The sequence below is a fragment of the Caenorhabditis elegans genome, chromosome III (assembly GCF_000002985.6).
Source record: "Caenorhabditis elegans chromosome III".
Classification (NCBI taxonomy): domain Eukaryota; kingdom Metazoa; phylum Nematoda; class Chromadorea; order Rhabditida; family Rhabditidae; genus Caenorhabditis; species Caenorhabditis elegans.
The window spans coordinates 7,766,373-7,784,630 of NC_003281.10; the positions used below are offsets into that span (position 1 = coordinate 7,766,373).

The following is an 18,258-nucleotide window of genomic DNA, read 5'->3' on the forward strand; positions in this document are numbered from 1 at the left end:
ATATCAGAACAAATTTAAAGATATAATTCGAGTTTATTGAATAAAAAACGTATTAGAGTCTGCATAGGTCACAAAAAATTTTACACGAAATAAAAATAATCTACGAGTTCATGCCAATACTGCTTGGTTATCTCCGGAACCATGTGATACATCCCAGTGGGTTCTCAACGATTGCTTGTCCTTGAATTGTCTATCACAGAGCTCACATTGAACATAAATTTTAGCGTTCGGTCCGTAATGAGTTTTCATGTGCCGATTAAATTGAATTGTTTGAGAGAAGAGCTTCATGCATAGATGGCATTCGATATATGGAGTATTGTGAACTTTTCCGCGATGAAGAAGCAACATTTTAGAACTCGAGAAATTCTGCTCACAGAGCTCACAGTAGGTTGTTACAATTGTTTCTGTCACTTTCCGCTTCATCGCCTTCTCTCGATCCTGCTTCTCGTTCTAAAATACAATTTTTAATTTTTTTTTAATTTCAAAATTCACTCACATCAATGCCACAATTTGTTCGAACAATTCCTAAATCCATAAATAATTTTTTCTTAATATTTCTGATCTCTTCTGTATTTTTCCGTTTTCGGTCCTTGTAAGAATATGGTTTTCGAGTACTTGTATTATCTACATTTTTTCGTTTCTTGGCTGCAATATAGGATGATGCACTAGGAAATGATGACGAAGTAGAGCTGCGTACAAATATTCCAGCTACTGCCGCTGCTGAAAAATTTTGAAAATACTTTAAAAAAACTCCTAGACAATACCATTATCACCATCAAATTTCCGATCTGGTTGGATTATTGTGAAATCTGGCATTTCGGGAGCTTTTTCAACTGGGAATTCCTAAAATATTTTTAGGTTCAACGTATCTCCGATGAACAGAAAGAAACCTGGAAACAAGAGCATCCTACAGATTCATGGCTCATTAGTTCACAAAGCTCTTTTGTTGCTTTTAGAGTTTCACGATTCAACAAATATTCATTGTATATGCTGAAAATTCATTTCTCAACCAATCTGAAATCAGATTAAACTCACTGAAGTTTCTTTATATCATCCACAATTTCTATATCCAGATCGGTCATCGTTTCCACCACGACTGTCCATTGTCATTTCTTCACATGAAATCCAACTCATGAAACCACGTGAGATTTTTAGAAAATTCTGAACAAACTAGGGCATTTAGAGTTCACGATAGTATACTGAATAAATTAATATTTATCTTTTCTATTTAACTTAAATTACAATTCAATCCGGAATTTTGAGAGAAAAAGGAAGTACATAATATCACACAAACCCAACAACAAAAAGCTTCTTTGGAGAAGGGGAAAACACCTTCTAGTTTCGGTACAAGTAATTAAAAAACAGTAAACCTTTGGGGAGAGAGAGAGAGGAGATAATACAATAACTTATTAAATATTTAGAAATCTGGCAGGAAGAAACGTTTAGGCGAAGAGGAATGAGTATGGGTATCCACGATATTTGGAGCGGAAGACAGACAGAAGGAACGAGAAGAAGACGCAAATGCACACAAGTCCAGCGATTGCCAAAGCTGAAAATATGATATTATGATAGTTCTGGAACTTGCAATAATTATTACTGTTTGGAAAATACCTATTTATTATCTTCAAATTTTTTTAAAAATTTATTCAAACTTACTGTTTGTAGGGATATTCAACAAGGAAAGTGGGTTCAGCTTCTTTCCAGCATTCTTTCTATCTTTGCTGTTCGACTGGTCGGCTGCTTCATTGACACAAATGAATCCAATAGCGATCAAAGCATACAAAAGTCCGACGATGTAAGTTTCAGCGATGAGTTGGAATTGAGTGGATCCGTGAATGAATGATGGTTCTTTGGTGTTCGGGTTGGTAATCATGAATGGTGGTCCACGAATATGATTCCACATTTGTCCGGACATGAAGATGAAAGTGATAGCGAGGCAGACAAATCCCCACACAGTCCTATTGAAGAGGAAGTCCAAACTGTTTCTCTTCATGTACAACATTCCAAGGAGCAGTGCAACAAAAAGAGCAATTACGACTGGAGCAGTATAGTTTGGTGGGCGGATAACACGAACATGAACTTCTGTCTGATCTGCAACAAATCGTCCAATAGCATCAGCATCGAATCCTTGTCTCTGGAAGTCCATTTGCTCTGGACGCTTCTTGGCACCAAGCTTTGGTCCGAAATGGTAGAGAATAGGAGCTGTGTTGAGGTTCATTTGTTGGAAGATTTGTGGAGCATCTTCATAGTCAACAATTCCAAAGAATACTTTACGACGATCTCCCTCGGAGCTGGTGTAGCGGTGAGAGTTGGCGACAATCATGAATTCATCGTAGGCCGGTCTAGAAAACCAAATAATTAAAATTTGTACGTTGTATTATGAACGTTCTAAATATAATCATTATTTCGGGGAGAAATTTTACTTTAATTGTCCGATTGCTCCAATTAGAAGTTAACTTACTTGCAAATTGGGCATTGAACACCTGGGGAAAGTGCAGTGAACATGACAATCATTGAGTAATTTCTTGGTTGCATTCGAACAAGAGTCTTCCATTTGTCCATATTGAACTTGACTATGGACTGTCTTGAGGTGAGATCGACAAGGTTTTGAACTTTATCCTCGAGGGTTTGCTGCTGAGCCGACTCGTAGACGGCGAGCAGCATGAAGAACAGTAATACCATTGTTCTCATCTGAAAAATTGTGAAAATAAAAACAAGGAACAAATTACAGAGTATTCAGATAATAGTAATGCAGAAAATCGGAACTGCTTTGAAGACATAAATGAAAAAAAAACGTCAATGAATTTTATTATGTATAAAAATGAGATCATATTTTTGATAATCATCGTTTACTGGTGGAAAATCCAGAAAAGCCCATCATTGCGCGAATTTCAGGATCAAGTCCGCTATCGTCTTCGTCGTCGTCTTCTTCTTCATCTTTTCTGGTGTCCCTCTTTCGTTTTCTGTTGTCTGTTTTCTTGTCCTTTTTGAAATCAGCCATTCTCGCCTCTTCTTCTTGAACATCCTCTAGCAACTGTTCCACTTGTGCCTCTTTCTTTTCTCTTTCTTCTGAAACAATGCAAAGTTTAAATGAGCTGATTACTTTTTTTGAACTCACTTTTATCTTTCATTAATTTGAATCGTTCTCTGACATCAGCAACTGTGCTCTTTTTAGTTTTCATAGACATTCCGATGTTTCTTTGATGATTTTTTCCATTAATGTGATCCAAAAAGTTGATGGAATCTTTCACGACGCAATCGCAAACGTCACAATAGAATCCTCCAGTTTCCGCCGACGGCGTTGCCTTAGTGATGACTACAGATTTTCCAACTTTCGAATCCAAGTCGACCTTATATTCTCTCGCTTGTAACATCTCTCGTTTAACCTTCGGTTCATCTTTCTTTTTCTTTCCAAGTCGAATATCTTCAGCTTCCTTCTCATCGAGCAAACGCTGTTGCGCAGCCAAGGAGTATTCTTTCTGAAAATATCGTATTATAGAGGTATTAGGAGTAAATGGAAAAACTCACTTCATCCCATGTTCGTCTGTGATTTGTTCCTGAAGCTTGTGAACCACTTTGACCATAGAAAGACATTTCTGAAAATAATTATTTAAGATACTTGATTTAACGTATTCGTAGTTACTGTAATTAAGCGAATGAATAATCAGCAATGTTTCACGAATAACTTTAAAATAACATATTTAAATCAAAACCTCAACCAACATTTCACTCGAAAAGAACACATTTCCGAATATGACTGACGAGCACGCTCAAATTCGACGTGGCTACTCGGTGTGCAAACACGATTGCTTACCGTAGACTGCGGACATCGCCTAATATTTTACGCGCAACTTGGTTCAGAAGCCATTAATGGCCTCTTCTGCCTCACTAGGGAATGACCAGAATAAGTGGAGCGATATTCAAAAAAAAAATATTGTATCGGAAAGCTGACATTCTCTACTATAAGAATATGACTGAAATTTTTGCCCATTCGGGCTGGAAATCTGAAATTTTTACGTCTGAAATTCTATGTTAACTCTTTTCACTATCCCCAATTAGTACTGCCTGCAACAGCGAGATGGCCGAGTGGATAGAGTGGATGACAAGCATGGTGGGACTCTGGGGTTCAATTCCACCCTAACGTAAAATTTTTCAAAAATTTAAACGTGTTTTTTCGAAACTATATAAAAGCCCAAATTTAATTTTTCTGATCGATATCAGCATGATCAATGTGTCGACCAACACCATAATGATTCATTCAACATCTTTTCCCCTAAAATTTAAACTTTTTTTCTCAAAATTGTAACTACAACCATGGATCCCCTCATATAAACAATTTTATTCATAGCGAATAATATGAAAAAAAATTTTTAAAAAAGTTTAAATTTTAGGGGAAAAGATGTTGAATGAATCATTATGGTGTTGGTCGACACATTGATCATGCTGATATCGATCAGAAAAATTAAATTTGGGCTTTTATATAGTTTCGAAAAAACACGTTTAAATTTTTGAAAAATTTTACGTTAGGGTGGAATTGAACCCCAGAGTCCCACCATGCTTGTCATCCACTCTATCCACTCGGCCATCTCGCTGTTGCAGGGAGTACTAATTGGGGATAGTGAAAAGAGTTAACGTAGAATTTCAGACGTAAAAATTTCAGATTTCCAGCCCGAATGGGCAAAAATTTCAGTCATATTCTTATAGTAGAGAATGTCAGCTTTCCGATACAATATTTTTTTTTTGAATATCGCTCCACTTATTCTGGCCATTCCCTAGTCAGTCTCCTCCGATGGAAATGCACGAGTAGTGTGCCAAGCGGCTGCTGACGTGTTTCTCGTAGCGCCGGCTGGCGCGCTTCGCGTGCGATGATTTTACTTTCTTCATTTTTTCAGTTTTCCCCGTTTCTTTCTTTTTCTATCCTTTTTTCCAGTTTTTTTTCTATTAATCTCTTTCTTCTTCATATTTGAATGTATTCTGACAATAATTTAAGCAAAACACTTGTTAAATGTCGATAATTTCCGTGAAATTTGAAGTATTTCCTGAATAATAGGCTTATCTGCTGTTTATGAGATTTTTGTGTACAATAGAACTTTCTGATGTCTTTTCATTGCTTCCTGATCAATTTCTAGTATTTTTTTCCACAAATTTATTGAAAAACAAAACATTTCGCTAGTAAATAGTAAATAGTTGATCGAACACATTTTCACTGACAGATTGGCTAGTCATCGTTGTCCCAATTTTCTCCGCAATCGAATAGATAATTCAAATTGCCGAAATATTGGCGCATGAGAATGGTTCGAAGCTCAAGATTCTTAACAGTGCTGTATCTCCTCTCGACTTTGTTGAAGAGCGCGTTGAATCCCTCGATGCCCTGCTCGCTCGACTTTCCCCAAGTTTTGTGACGTTTCATGAATGTAACGAGGTGCGCGAACATGATGTGGAGTTTCGGAATCACTCCTAAGTCAGGGTGCACCAATCGAAGATTTCTTTTCAAACTTTGCAAAAGAATTGAGATTTCTTCGATTTCGGCAACTGACAGGATAGCACTCCTAGACCAAGACATCAGTTTACCAAAGTCGAGCATGAGCAGACGCAAGTTTTCGACATCAAAATGATCCTTGAACACGTCGATCAGTTCTTCGATGGTAGCTGGCCGGAAAAGGTTTCGCACCTAAATTAAGTCTATATTGTTTAATTTCTTCAAGCGCTATCCTATTACCTGATTTCCATTTAGTGCCTGATAATAAACGCGTGGATCGCATCCATTTTTAGCCATAACTGCTTCCATCCTCTTCTTTGTTGCTCCTTTAGAAAGCTGCAGTATATCATCTAACTCCTTCTTTTCTGTGCTCAATTCATTCAATGACTCTTCTTCCTCTTTTAATCGTATCCTTATATCTTCAATTGCTTCATCAACATGTGCAACTAGATCATCTACTGTCATAATCTCGCCTTCTCTACAAGGCAGACATTCAGGAGAAGCCTGCGAAGCGTTGTGACGTTGCTCAATGGTGTAGTAGCCTGAGCATACAAAATGACAGGCTGAGCTGCAACCAGGTCGTGAGCAAAAAAAGATATCTTGATCTTGGAATTTCTTTGGAAGTCGATTGATACAGCACTGAGGAGACGAGCATTTCTGAATTCGACTAGATCTTTCCCTTTTTTCGTAAGCTTCTTTAACAACCATCATGAGCCTCCGATTTTTTCAATCCTTTTATGACATTTTTGCAATTTTCTTCTTCTTTATGAATAATGGTTTGGGCCATTTTTTGCTCATTTCTGATCTTCATTCAACTTTTGCTTCTCAATATTCTCATCCAGTTCGACCTTTGTGTTCTTGAATATTTGCTCAATCTCATGTAATTTTGCTCGCAACTGCGTTTCCACTTCACTTTTCAGCTTCACTGTATTTTTTAATGCCAAATTTTCAGCTTCTGAATTGGATATGGAGATTCTCAAATCGACAATTACGCCCTCTATTTCTTTGACTTTTGTCCCTCGAGCTTCAAGTTCCACCTCCAATTCCACGATTCTCTGCTGGCGCTCGGCTTGTTTCTCTTTTTTAATTTCAGGGCCAAGACACCCAGTTTCTCTTCCGGCTGATTTTCTCTTACTTGGAGGAGCCATCTGTAAATAATTGTTTCATCTCAAATTGTTTGGAAATTTCTCTATTCCCTTGCAGCCACATTTATATTTATTTTTATCTTCTCTAGCTTTCTGTGCTCTTTTTTCCTTTCACATCAATATTGTTTCTTATTTACAGAGCGATTATCTACAACGTCTACAGCGGTCACACAGGAATCTTCTCGAAGTGATATAATTTTCAAGTAAAAGGTGAATCCAGCTCACATCACGAATTATTACTGGAACGCAAAATCCTGAAAATGCGTATTCCGCAACATATTTCACGCGCAAAATATCTTGAAGTATTACGGTAGGTATCGCTACGAGATATTTTACGCCTCCGATATGTTGCAAAAGACGCATTCTCGGGGATTTGTGTTCCTGTAATATTTTGTTTAGAGATTATGAAGTTAAACCAAAAATCATTTCTCAAATATCTCTATTATTTCAGGTTCACCAATGCTGAGAACATCAACTTCCGACTCTCCATGGTTATGAAGACAGGACAATACGTCCTTTACGAGCAGAAGCTGAAGTCGCTTCTCAACGAAAATGCCAAGCTTGTCATCAACACTAAGCACCGAGGTAAAAAATTTATTTTAAATATGGCTCATAATTTAACGTTTCAGAATTTTCGAATTGGAAGGATCCGTCATGCTCGTCATAGCTGGAGTTCACCACTACAACGGAAACAAACACAAGCTTGGCACTGCCCTTGGATTTCCGCTATCTCTGCACCTTCACTTTCGAATATCACGGACAATTTTAATATTTTTTCATCATTAATATATTTTAATGTACATAAAGAAGTACCGATGTCCTATTTTTGTCTAATAAATTACTTTGTACTCAGAAGGAAGAATCTCAAATGATTTGGCTTTTTCAAATGGATTTTTTAAATTTATTTAGATTCAGAACCGATCAATACGTTTCGACTATCTGTTGATAAAGTTGTCGTGTTGGTGAATACTGGAAAGTGGGCTAACCTTTCCGAACGGCTTTCCTCCTTCGAGATCGGCCGCGTTGTTTGAAAAAGTAGAGCCTGAAATCCGAGTCATTGAATGTTGTTTCTTCGACAGAATTCACACAAATTTTATAAAAATTAACGAGTTTATAAGGATTTTTTGATTTTTGAGCATTACGAAAGCAAATTGAATCGAATTTGTCTGCAGTTGCATCTTCTTTGAGCATTTTTCCCTATTTCAGAAAACTGTTGGCCAGGCTGTTCCGTGAAATCGTAATGAAACCATAAATTAAGCATTGATATCCATCCGAAATTGACCATATTGTAGCCAGACATGCGAATAACAATTAGAAACTATTTTTACATGCACAGAGCGTTAATAACCGAAAAGAATATAAAAAATAATTTTTTTTTTCTAACTTTCGAGTGTAATTGTTGACAATTTTTGTATCAGCGCGTTCAGTTTTTCATTAAAAATTCCCAAAATGATGCAACAAACAGTTTTTTTCCTGCTTAACATTTGATACCTAAAATGAAAACGTAAAAACACCGTTTCGAAGAGAAATTCAAGTCACAAAAAACCATCATTTTTTTCAGTGCAAAATAATTCATGAAAATAACAAAAATGCAAGTGCGCGCTAATGCAAATTTCCATCGGAGGAGACTGTGCCATTGACCAACTCAGTCAATTTCAATCTTCTAAAACGCATAAAGTTTTTTTATTATGTTTTTACTCCGGAAAATAAGACCAATGTTCAAATATTTGAGCAATATTGACTCCTTAATAAACCTGGTTGACGAATTTTTAAAGATGAGTAAAAGAAAAATACATATATTTTCACAGAGATATTTAGTTAGTACCAGCGAATCAAAGACTAAATCACAATAATATATTAGCGCTAAAACAGGAAAAAAATGATTATACTGAATCAGAAATCGCAGATCGATGAAGAGCCGTGGATTTTTTGAGGAGAGTCGCCAGCACAATCGGGTCCATTTCTTCCGGATTATAAGCCATTGCAGCTTCAATCTCATCGATCGTGTTGATTTTCGAGATACAAACGGTCTGAAAATCAAAATTTATTTTAGTTTTCAGGAATTTTCAAAAAATAAAATTTTACTTTTAAATTCTCCAGCTGATATTGGTTAGCCATTTTTAACAGCTCTCTCATCGATTTCATCGACTTTTCGATCAAAAACTCCTCGCATTTTCGAATTGCCAAGGTAACATCGAGCATGTGGGCAAGTAGAAGAACTCCATCGATGGTACCATCTGAAAATTTAATTATTTTAATTTAAAATCAATTCAATATCTAACCATCAATCGCAGGTTCTCCATATAGAACCTCCAAAAGGCTCTGAAAATCGGTCGGATCGATGTTTTGGAGTGTAACCTCTGATTGATCGGCTTCTTTGAATTTTCCAAGAAAAAGTGCATTGAAATATGAAGAATGAGACGCCAGGAACTGAAAAATATTGAATATTGAATGGAAAATTCGATTGTAAAAAAAACCTACTAGTTTCAAAACATAAAACTTCTCGTCTCCAACTACAAGGATCACATCGGAAAATCTTTTTTCTGATTCATCGAAGCTTCTGAGCACATCTTTCGAGAATCCTGTCATTTTTGTGATCTTCACACATGCTTCAATAGTAAAACTATTATCGTATAGAAAATCTTCTGTCAATGAGTCCCAACTGACAAAATCATTCCATCCCAGTCCAAATCCATCGAAACATCCCTTTTGGAATTTCATTGCATAACTTCCTGATGATGAAGCTATTTTTAAGCTGAATTCGGCGTCGACTGTCCAGGCGACGTTGTCATCTTTCTCATTGTCACAGTGTAGGTACGCTTCCAGTTGATCTTTCGTGCGAATAACCAATATAAACCTGAAACTAAAGATATTTTATGTAATCTATGACTTGGATAAGACTTACCATTCCGCATTGTAATGAATTTCTTCGGGGCTTTTAAAAAAATCGCCATCTTCCAATTGTGAAACATCCTTGAAAGTGTGATGAAACACGAATTCCTTGCTTGCGGCGACCATTTTGAAGAGTTTGCTGAAATTAAACATTTTTAAAACTCAAAAAGTCGAAAAAATCAAATAATTTTTAAATTAAAAGTCATTTGTCCGCTAGAAAAACGATAACTTTGCAAAGTTTGACGAAAAAAAAAAGATTACAAAAAATCTAATGTGCGTAAATTAGAATGCATTATGTTCATTGCGTACTCTCTCATCTACCGTAGTTCGCTGACTATTTGTTCGAAATGCAGCATTTATACTATTTACCATCGATAGATCCTTCTAAAACGCATAAAGTATTTAATTATGTTTCTACTTCGGAAAATAATGCCAATGTTCAAATATTTGAGCAATATTGACTCCTTAATAAAAAAAGGAGTCAATATTGCTCAAATATTTGAACTTGCAAAAGTATATACAAATATTTGAACTTGCAAAAGAATAAACCTGGTTGACGAATTTTTAAAGATGAGTAACAAAAAATACATTTATTTTCACAGAGATATTTAGTTAGTACCAGTGAATCAATGACTAAATTTTAAAAAAATTAAAAAAGCTAATCAACTTTCCGAGAAATTGGACATCTCAAACCTGCAGTTTCTTTGCGAGGTACTGTAGAAAAGATATTTTCAGGTTTATATAATTATTTCTAAAGTTTCAAGTGTTACTAAGGTATTATTTGGAGGCAATCAATGAAGCTTTACTACCAATCATCCAGTACATATTCACACTTTGTGGCCCAGTTTTACAGATTCTTATGTTCATTAGAAATCGACGATATAATTTTTTAGTGTGACGTAACTCAGTTCACTTTTTTATAACTACATGGTATATCAACAATCTTCTTTTGCATCTGGCACAGTGAAATATGTGTCGTTTCACAAATGTCCTTCAATTTGTGAGGTCCTCTGTGAAACATAATGACAGATCAATTTCATCTCCAAAAATCAAAGCAAACAGATATGTTACTGTAGAAAAATTTTCAAGAAAAAAAAATCAAAAAATAGGCTAGCAGTGTGTAAAAAACAATTTTCGAGACAAAGGTTGAGATCATCAAATCCCAAAGAAGCAAAGGAAGAAATTGAGAAATAATCAATAAAAACAAAGACCCGTCGAAAGGGCGTGGAATCCTTTCAGGTCGTTTAAAAGCAATATATCACCGATGAAGAATGCAAAAAATCAAAGGAAAATGACAAAAATGGGAGCAAAACAATGAAAAGCGACCGGAAACGAGGTAAAAAGAAATTCAAATTAGATTCTGACCAAAAAAAGTGAAAATCAAGAAGAATGTTGTTCATTTTGCTCATCTTGATTTGATTCTTCATCTGATTCATTGCTTCCACCTTCTCCTTTTGCCTCTTTTTTGTGTTTCATACGACGATTTTGGAACCAGATTTTTACCTGCAAAAAGTTAATTGTATCTATTAAATACTTATTTATTAAAACAAAACAGATTATTCACGTGGTGTCAGGCTGTCTCATTGCGGTTTGATCTACGAAAAATGCGGGAATATTTTCCCAGAAAAATTGTGACGTCAGCACAGTCTTAACCATGCGAAATCAGATCAGATGTCTGCGTCACTTCTCCCGCATTTTTTCGAAGATCAAAGCAAAATGGGACTTTTTGACTCCACGTGATTATTCTACTTTGCTTTTTTGTTATCTAGATTATCAGTAAGAAACTACAATTTTTGGTTTTAAAATTGTGTTTGCAATAAGAATTTTCGAAAAAACCATTAAAACTTTTTAATAGAAAAATTATTTTAAAAAATTGAAGAATAATTCCCTATTCTTGTTTAAAATAAATCATCATTCATTATGCATTAAATCTGTCGGTAGTTATTACACGTTCTTATGATAATTTAGGCTTGAAAAAATTCGAGCCACCTCAAAAAAATTTTGGAATTTTCTTTTGGAAAAGACTAGAAGTGAACAAACTTTTTGTCAATATTTTGAGTGTATGAAAAATAAAAAAATACTATAATTGTTCTAAAATGTGTTCAGAAGTCTGACCAAGAAATTTTGGTACAACTGTTGTTATTTTGTTTATTGCCATATAAACTAAAATTTAGAGTTGCGTGGGTTTTCCAAATTATACAAAACATTAGTTCAAAATACTGAAATTTAAAATGAGTAACTTTAAATTGGTGTTGATTTTTTCCAAAATGTTTAGTCTTTGGTTTTGGTAAATTGCCAAATTTGTGACAATATTGATTTTTCGAGAAGTTAGAAAATTGTTTGAAAGTGATGCCCAACAATGCTTAAATACAAATAGATTTTTTTTAATCGAATACATTTTTTGGTTTTCTTCCAAAATTATGAAAATTGAGTAATTGCCAAGAAAATATACAAAATTATTTTCCTAAAATAACTTCTGTGAAATCTGGTAGTGAGACTTACTTGTCTTTCAGTCAAATGCAATGTTTCTGAAATTTCTTGCCGACGTTTCCTAGTCAAGTATTTGTGATAATGAAATTCCTTTTCTAATTCCAATGTTTGACTTCTTGAATATGTCTGACGAGTGCGTTTTGATTCTCCACCTTTTGCACCTGAAATATTATAAATTGAAAAATGCTAACTGTCTCAAGATTACATGGTTACAAATCCATTAACACCTAAGAACGAAAGCTGTCAACAAATAATAATAATTAAGAAATAAACCTTCCCCATCAAATACAGTAATCCTATCCCACCCCTGACGCAATTTGATTGGTCGTGGTCAGTTGTTGTTCCCCAGCCATGTCGTATTTCATTATTGCCGCGAATTCTCTTTGTCTTATCGTCGCACCGACTTCATAACAGTTGCTGTTCCGGGCGGTCTATTTCTCGATCATCACACTTTCCAAATGATATCCAAACAATTAATAAATTAACAACGATGGCGTAATGATCGAGAAAGCTTAATTCGCGGAACTTTATGTTCTAATAAAATGTTTCAACAGGGAGAATGAAAATTATCACAAACTCGCTGAAGGTAATAGCTATTACTGTGTATAATATGGAATATAAATTTTTCAAGGACTATCAAGTAATCAGTTTTATATTATATATAGTTAGACATTTTTTCTCTCCCACTTTTCCATTACGATCCTTGAATTTTTAATTTTAAACAGTAGACACTAAGATAATAAGAATTATCGGCATACAGTGAAGGAAGGTTTTTAGGTATAAAGTTGCGACAATGTTACGAGAATAAAAAGGAATAACATTAATTGGGGCCCGCGAGATATAGTTTGCAGAAACAACAAAGGTTCGAAGTTAACATTTTTAAACCAGCTACCGGAAACATATATACACCTACACAAAAATGCAATTGCTCTTAAAAAAAGTGCAATGAGTTTTTATATTTAGGTATATTTTCTTGGATAAATTCTTGTTTTTATTGGATAAAAGATATGGATAAAATAACGGCTGACCAAGTTGTAATTACTCTAATATTAGAAAAATGTTTCAAAACCATAATAATCAATAGGTTAGTATTTTCAAACTACCGTAGTCCGCTCTCTATGTCTGCTCACACTCTCTCTCACTTTTCAATTTCCAATTTTTCTCTTTGCAACACACTCACTCTTTTCTACCCTGGTTCATCTATACCTCATTGAAATTCAACCATCTGTCCTCTTTATCCGGAAAACCCTAAACACACAAGACATATCAAAACTACTGTATTACGGTAGATCCGTGCTCAAACTCCCTTTCATAATAATTTGAACTTCAACAACAAACAATACCACCCAGAAGTACAACGCTTGTTCGATTCAACCTGTTCTCATTTTTTGGGAAATCTTCTATTTTCTGTTAGATTTCAGTTTCGATTAGAAAGTTTTGAGGCACAGAGAGAAAAAACGGGAGGATTACTGTACTTCTCCAATCTGGGCATCAATCAAAAAAAGTTAATGGGGAAAACTGAATGAACGAAAGAAACTAATTGCAAATTAATGACTAACGGAAGAAGAAAAAGACATTGAAAAGAAAATGGTAACATATTGATAATCTTGAAAAATTACATGCAATTTGTGATGTGGTGAAGCTTCATGGTCAATTTTTGACAAAGTTTCCAGTTTAAGAATCAATGTATTTTGATTAGTGCAATAAAATACTGAATTTTAGATGAAATTTGAATCGGAAAATCAGTTTTTTGTAAGTTCGCAATATATCTTTTCAACAATTTAGCTAGATGATCATCGATTGTTTACAATCTATTGAAAAGTTGACACAAAGAGACAAGAAATTTTCTGAGAAATTGTATCAGACTAATAGGAAAAATACGGTGCATGGGTTTAACAAAGAGTACGACTGTAAAAAGCATGTCAAAACGTTATTATCTTATCTTAAACGTTTGGGGTGCTCATGAGTGAAGAAAATAGGCGATGTGCAGGTATGTATATTTTTTGACTTTGAATATTACGGGAAAAATTCCATTTTAAAAATTTACAAGCGAAAATTCCAAGCAACATATTTCTATCAGTCTATCGTATAATATTTTGATAAGACGACAGAAGGGAATTTAGACACGATGCCTCAACTTTACACCGTATGATCCTCCTAATCCGGTGTCGTCTGAACTTGTCAGTCAATTTCGTTTCTTCTTCCCTCTGCTATATATCAAATGAATATCCACCGTAAATCATCGGATTAGAAGAACGTGATGACAAACCGCCCGTGTTTCTGCTCTTTTGCGTGGAGCATCCTGTGAAGCAGCTGTTGCAGCATCAAGTCATAAAACATCCGATGCTCAGGTCATCTCTCTCTGCACACGAACCGCAAACATTTTGACAAGTTGGTGTTGTTGTTCCTAGTACAACTTGTTCTTGTGTTCGGATTGTGGAGGAGGTCAAAAATGAATAAATCAATTGACAATTTACAACTTCGATACGGACCCCCACTTTCTCTTGTGCTTAGGGCTCGAATTCGTGGGTTTTCTGGCACGGCGGCAAACTTCAAAGCACCAAGGAAAATAAATGATTCGGGAAAGACAGAGAGAGTAAAAGAGAGAGAAAGTGAAACAAGACAAAGATTCTCTCGTATTTACGTGTATCTTCCATTTTCTCCGTCTTCTTTTCTCATGCTTTTCTCTGGTTTCGGTCAAAAAATGAAAGAGAACGAAAAAAACTCCGAAGGAAGAGAAAGAGAAATGTAACAGAGAAGCCTGTCTCTCGTGTTTTGAACTGACTGTGAAAAAATTATCGAAATTAAAAGTAACTGAATGAAATCAAACACATTTTTTCAAACTATTATCAATTTGGAAATAATTACAAGAGCATTGAATTTATACTGTGACACCAAAGATTGTATTTTGTATATTTCAAAAATTAAAAAAAAGTATAAAATTTAAGACGTAAAATCAAAATGGACGGCATGTCAGTAAGTTCTGGAAAAAGTTGAACAACCATTTATGAGATGCACTAATCCGGTAATGACATTAAAATTTTTGTACAGTTCAAATCGATATTGTTTTCTGCAGTGTTTTTGAAGTTTCAAATTTTGACTGAGTTTTGGAATATTGGAAATAGAATATTGCATGCAGTTGTTCGAAAAATTCATAACCCAAAAGTTAATCAAAACTTATATTAAAAGGCCGGTAGATTTTTTTTTCTGAAACTTTGAACTTTCAAAACTAAAAACTACCAAAACTTGAGACTTATAACTAGCAACATTAGGCAAACAGTGTTGACTGTAAACCCATTAAAATATAAAACTTTATCCTATTCATGACCATTTCCCCGTTAACCACCCAGCGTGTATCATAAATAAATCAAAAAATTCCGTCCTTTTCCCGCCGCGATTTAGAGAAAAAGGATCCAAAAGAGACACCGACTTGTCGCCATATTTTTTGTTTTTCTCCTTCTTTTTCTCTTTAATATTATACCGCCATGAAAGTCTGAAGATAAGAATCGAAAAAGTGTGCCCCTCTCTCTAGGACCTCCCCTCTTGCGCGCATGTCTATCTTCACACCTATTTGGCGGTCATTACCGAGTAACAACCAATCCGAAATTACATTAAAATGTAGAAGAATGACCCATATGTTTGTCTTGTTTTGACATTTTTATGAGATCAAATAGTGAAAATGGAAATACGAGTTTAAAAGTGAAAATGAGAAACTGTAAACTAACCGCCCATCTTCATCCATGGAAATACTGGTTGCGAGATTGCTGGCATTGAAGTTCTAGTTTCACCAAAATTTGCAGATGTTGCTTGAAGTGGGTTATAGGCGAATCTGAAAATATTTTAAGTTGGATCCTAAATTTTGTGGTAAGTTAATTCGCTTATTTGAATATGGAAAAAAAATATTTCGAATTTCCAAATACTCTTATTCATCATTTTAATATGTTTTTGTTCCTGTCTTCAAGGCGACCTTTGCCTGCCTTGTTGCTCTTCTGCACGCATCCTGCCAAAGTTCCCTTATTCAAAACTTCAATCATTAATTAAAATAAGATAATGAAAAACCTGTGAGAAATTTACAACAATTGAGTTTTCATTTGAAAATGGCTATAGGCTTGATGATCGAAAATTGCTTTTTTTTTATTATGGAAAAATATTAAAGATAAAATATTCATGTTGAAATTCAAATGCATTAGAGAGTGCTTGTAAATAAAATTGGAGTGAACATATTTTTTTAAAGAAATCCGAAATCTTTTAAACATTTCCGAAAGACATATTTTAAAAAAACGAACTCAATGTTTTTGTTGCAATGAAACTATTGATTTTTTGGAAACCGGACTGAGAACTTCTTTCAAAAACTGAAATTTAAATTTTCTTGTTGATTTTTCTTTGAATCAATGTTAAAAAGGAAGTTGTGAAACCTGGAACGCTTAGCAAAAATCTTAAAATTTTACAGCAAACTTTGTTTTATTTCGCAACATTTTTTTCTCGCTCCAAAAATTTTATTTCAAGAAACTTACGGATTTGATGAATTATCCATCCAACCGGCAGCAAGCATATGTTTCATATTGTTCATGTAGGTGTGATTGTAGAGTTCGTAGGTCTGAAAATAGTTTGAAGTTTAGTAATGGGACGTTGCGAAATACTTTCAAAGTTTTTCAAAACAAGGGTGAATATTTCTTGATATTTTTAAATGAATTTTTTATTAATTTTTTAATCTGGAAAATTTGAAAACTATAGAGTATTTTAAAAATTGAAATTCATTTTTGTAGGGTTTTCCCCATATTTTCCGTAATTAATTTTCGACCCAAAATATTTGAACTTATTTCAACTAAAACCTAAAATTTTTCATTTAAACTCTGAAACACACACTTTCAAATTATTGGCAGCAGCAGCAGCGGCAGCACTAGACGATGCTGAAGCAGATGTGCCGGATGATGCGGATTGAGAAGAAGCCGTTGTGCCGGCGCCCGCCCAGTACGAATCGTCGCCTGTCCATCCAGGATACATGCTCATTTGCCGACGGATTGAGTTGAGGGGATGAGTAGATGCGTGATGGAAGACGGCAAAAAGGTGCGGATTTCTGAAATTGAAATGGTAATTGAGGGGTGAGAATATGGGAAGATAGAGAAAAAGTAGGGAGCACGGAAGGAGCATGGAAAGAGCAATGAGAGCAAGATGGAGGAAAAAATGGTGCCATATAGAATACAACTTGAATAATTGAGGAAATAATATATCAGGTTTGTTTCAACGTCATAAGTATAAAGCCCATCTCAGTGAACACTAAATAAGATAATTTTTCAAATCAATAAGCACAATAATATGAAAATTAATTATGACACATTAAGCTGTAGAAGGCAAGTTTTTAAAACTGTTAAAAATAATATATGGTGAACAACTGATTAATATTGTTTTAAAGTTATCAAATGATCAATTTAAAAGCGTTTATTCTATAACTATTTAATACCAAAAGTTGCAATTTAAACTATTTCTGATATTATGAAATATTTTCTATACAGAATGTTTTAACATTACGTTTTTTTCTAAAAGCAACATATTCGACAAAGTCAGTAATACTAAAAATAAAAACAATTACAAGTAAATAAAATGTTTATTTCTAAAGCTAGACATTTGATAAGAAATATCGAGCATATTTAAAGTGAAATAAATTGTCTAATGAAATTTATTTTGTTTTACCTTCACTCTAGAAGTTTATCAATAAAAATGGTAATAATGACTTCCATTAAACCAAATAAGCATTCCAAAACCCCTACAGTACTCCTCATTATTTGATAATCATGAGGTTTGGTCTATAAATATCTTTTAGTGACTAATGTCCATTACATATTACCGTATCAATTTATCATTTGTCACATTATCAATCTTTAATGCCATTACATTAAGCCCTTCTCTCTCTCTTCCAGTTTCTCTTTGGAACCTAATATTATAAAGTATCCAATGAGTCCCGTAACTAAAAACCAATAAACGGGGCATTGACGCATTAATTAAGATATATATTCGAATATAAAGAAGAGAAATCAATCGGAGAATTGAAATATGTTGAGGGCGCCTGATGAAATATTGGTGGGGCCCCCCGGCGGCCGACTGGTCGATGCGAACAACGTGTGAATGGGCGGAGTCTCCGGGCGTTGACGGGAAATGGGGAAACCAATCGGAGAAATTGGGAGGAGCATGAAAAGACTGGGAAGGCAATGATGAGTAGCATTTTATGGTAGAAATCATAATATTTTAGTTATT

General features: G+C 34.6%; 7 protein-coding genes across 8 annotated transcripts; 1 reads left to right on the forward strand and 6 right to left on the reverse strand.

Moving 5' to 3' along the window:
* Nucleotides 1-16: 16 nt before the first annotated feature.
* Nucleotides 17-1,143, reverse strand: ZK686.5 (Putative zinc finger protein ZK686.5). The gene is made up of 5 exons (NM_001027859.3): nt 1,036-1,143; nt 891-990; nt 765-843; nt 497-720; nt 17-450 (listed from the first exon to the last, which is right to left on the reverse strand). The coding sequence occupies exons 1-5, from the start codon at nt 1,080-1,082 to the stop codon at nt 109-111; spliced, it is 792 nt and encodes a 263-aa protein (NP_001023030.2). The 5' UTR covers nt 1,083-1,143; the 3' UTR covers nt 17-108.
* A 57-nt stretch (nt 1,144-1,200) lies between these two features.
* On the reverse strand, nt 1,201-2,691 carry ZK686.3 (putative dolichyl-diphosphooligosaccharide--protein glycosyltransferase subunit 3). The gene is made up of 3 exons (NM_066290.7): nt 2,462-2,691; nt 1,657-2,342; nt 1,201-1,549 (listed from the first exon to the last, which is right to left on the reverse strand). The coding sequence occupies exons 1-3, from the start codon at nt 2,662-2,664 to the stop codon at nt 1,443-1,445; spliced, it is 996 nt and encodes a 331-aa protein (NP_498691.1). The 5' UTR covers nt 2,665-2,691; the 3' UTR covers nt 1,201-1,442.
* Nucleotides 2,692-2,792: 101 nt separating this feature from the next.
* snu-23 (Putative zinc finger matrin-type protein snu-23) lies at nt 2,793-3,748 on the reverse strand. Its single transcript, NM_066291.4, has 4 exons — nt 3,644-3,748; nt 3,529-3,596; nt 3,119-3,479; nt 2,793-3,069 (listed from the first exon to the last, which is right to left on the reverse strand). Exons 2-4 carry the CDS (start codon nt 3,592-3,594, stop codon nt 2,843-2,845), a joined length of 654 nt encoding a protein of 217 aa, NP_498692.2. The 5' UTR covers nt 3,595-3,596; nt 3,644-3,748; the 3' UTR covers nt 2,793-2,842.
* Nucleotides 3,749-5,218: 1,470 nt separating this feature from the next.
* On the reverse strand, nt 5,219-6,629 carry ZK686.6 (RING-type domain-containing protein; the record flags this gene model as incomplete). The annotated part of the gene is made up of 2 exons (NM_001129278.2): nt 5,720-6,629; nt 5,219-5,671 (listed from the first exon to the last, which is right to left on the reverse strand). The coding sequence occupies exons 1-2, from the start codon at nt 6,185-6,187 to the stop codon at nt 5,219-5,221; spliced, it is 921 nt and encodes a 306-aa protein (NP_001122750.1). The 5' UTR covers nt 6,188-6,629.
* Nucleotides 6,630-6,761: 132 nt separating this feature from the next.
* On the forward strand, nt 6,762-7,477 carry ZK686.1 (uncharacterized protein). The gene is made up of 3 exons (NM_001392145.1): nt 6,762-6,834; nt 7,076-7,209; nt 7,254-7,477. The coding sequence occupies exons 2-3, from the start codon at nt 7,113-7,115 to the stop codon at nt 7,289-7,291; spliced, it is 135 nt and encodes a 44-aa protein (NP_001379638.1). The 5' UTR covers nt 6,762-6,834; nt 7,076-7,112; the 3' UTR covers nt 7,292-7,477.
* An 827-nt stretch (nt 7,478-8,304) lies between these two features.
* Nucleotides 8,305-9,661, reverse strand: bath-15. 2 transcript variants are annotated; one of them, NM_001361734.4, is made up of 5 exons: nt 9,530-9,661; nt 9,106-9,487; nt 8,907-9,054; nt 8,710-8,861; nt 8,305-8,654 (listed from the first exon to the last, which is right to left on the reverse strand). In NM_001361734.4, the coding sequence occupies exons 1-5, from the start codon at nt 9,640-9,642 to the stop codon at nt 8,508-8,510; spliced, it is 942 nt and encodes a 313-aa protein (NP_001348656.1). In that variant the 5' UTR covers nt 9,643-9,661; the 3' UTR covers nt 8,305-8,507. The 2 variants fall into 2 exon arrangements, with proteins under 2 accessions (NP_001348656.1, NP_498694.2); NM_066293.8 differs by having other exon boundaries at nt 8,412-8,654; nt 9,106-9,481; nt 9,530-9,655.
* An 801-nt stretch (nt 9,662-10,462) lies between these two features.
* On the reverse strand, nt 10,463-17,082 carry mab-5 (Homeobox protein mab-5). The gene is made up of 5 exons (NM_066294.8): nt 16,873-17,082; nt 16,521-16,603; nt 15,732-15,835; nt 12,019-12,167; nt 10,463-11,019 (listed from the first exon to the last, which is right to left on the reverse strand). The coding sequence occupies exons 1-5, from the start codon at nt 17,014-17,016 to the stop codon at nt 10,897-10,899; spliced, it is 603 nt and encodes a 200-aa protein (NP_498695.1). The 5' UTR covers nt 17,017-17,082; the 3' UTR covers nt 10,463-10,896.
* Between the last annotated feature and the right edge of the window lie 1,176 nt (nt 17,083-18,258).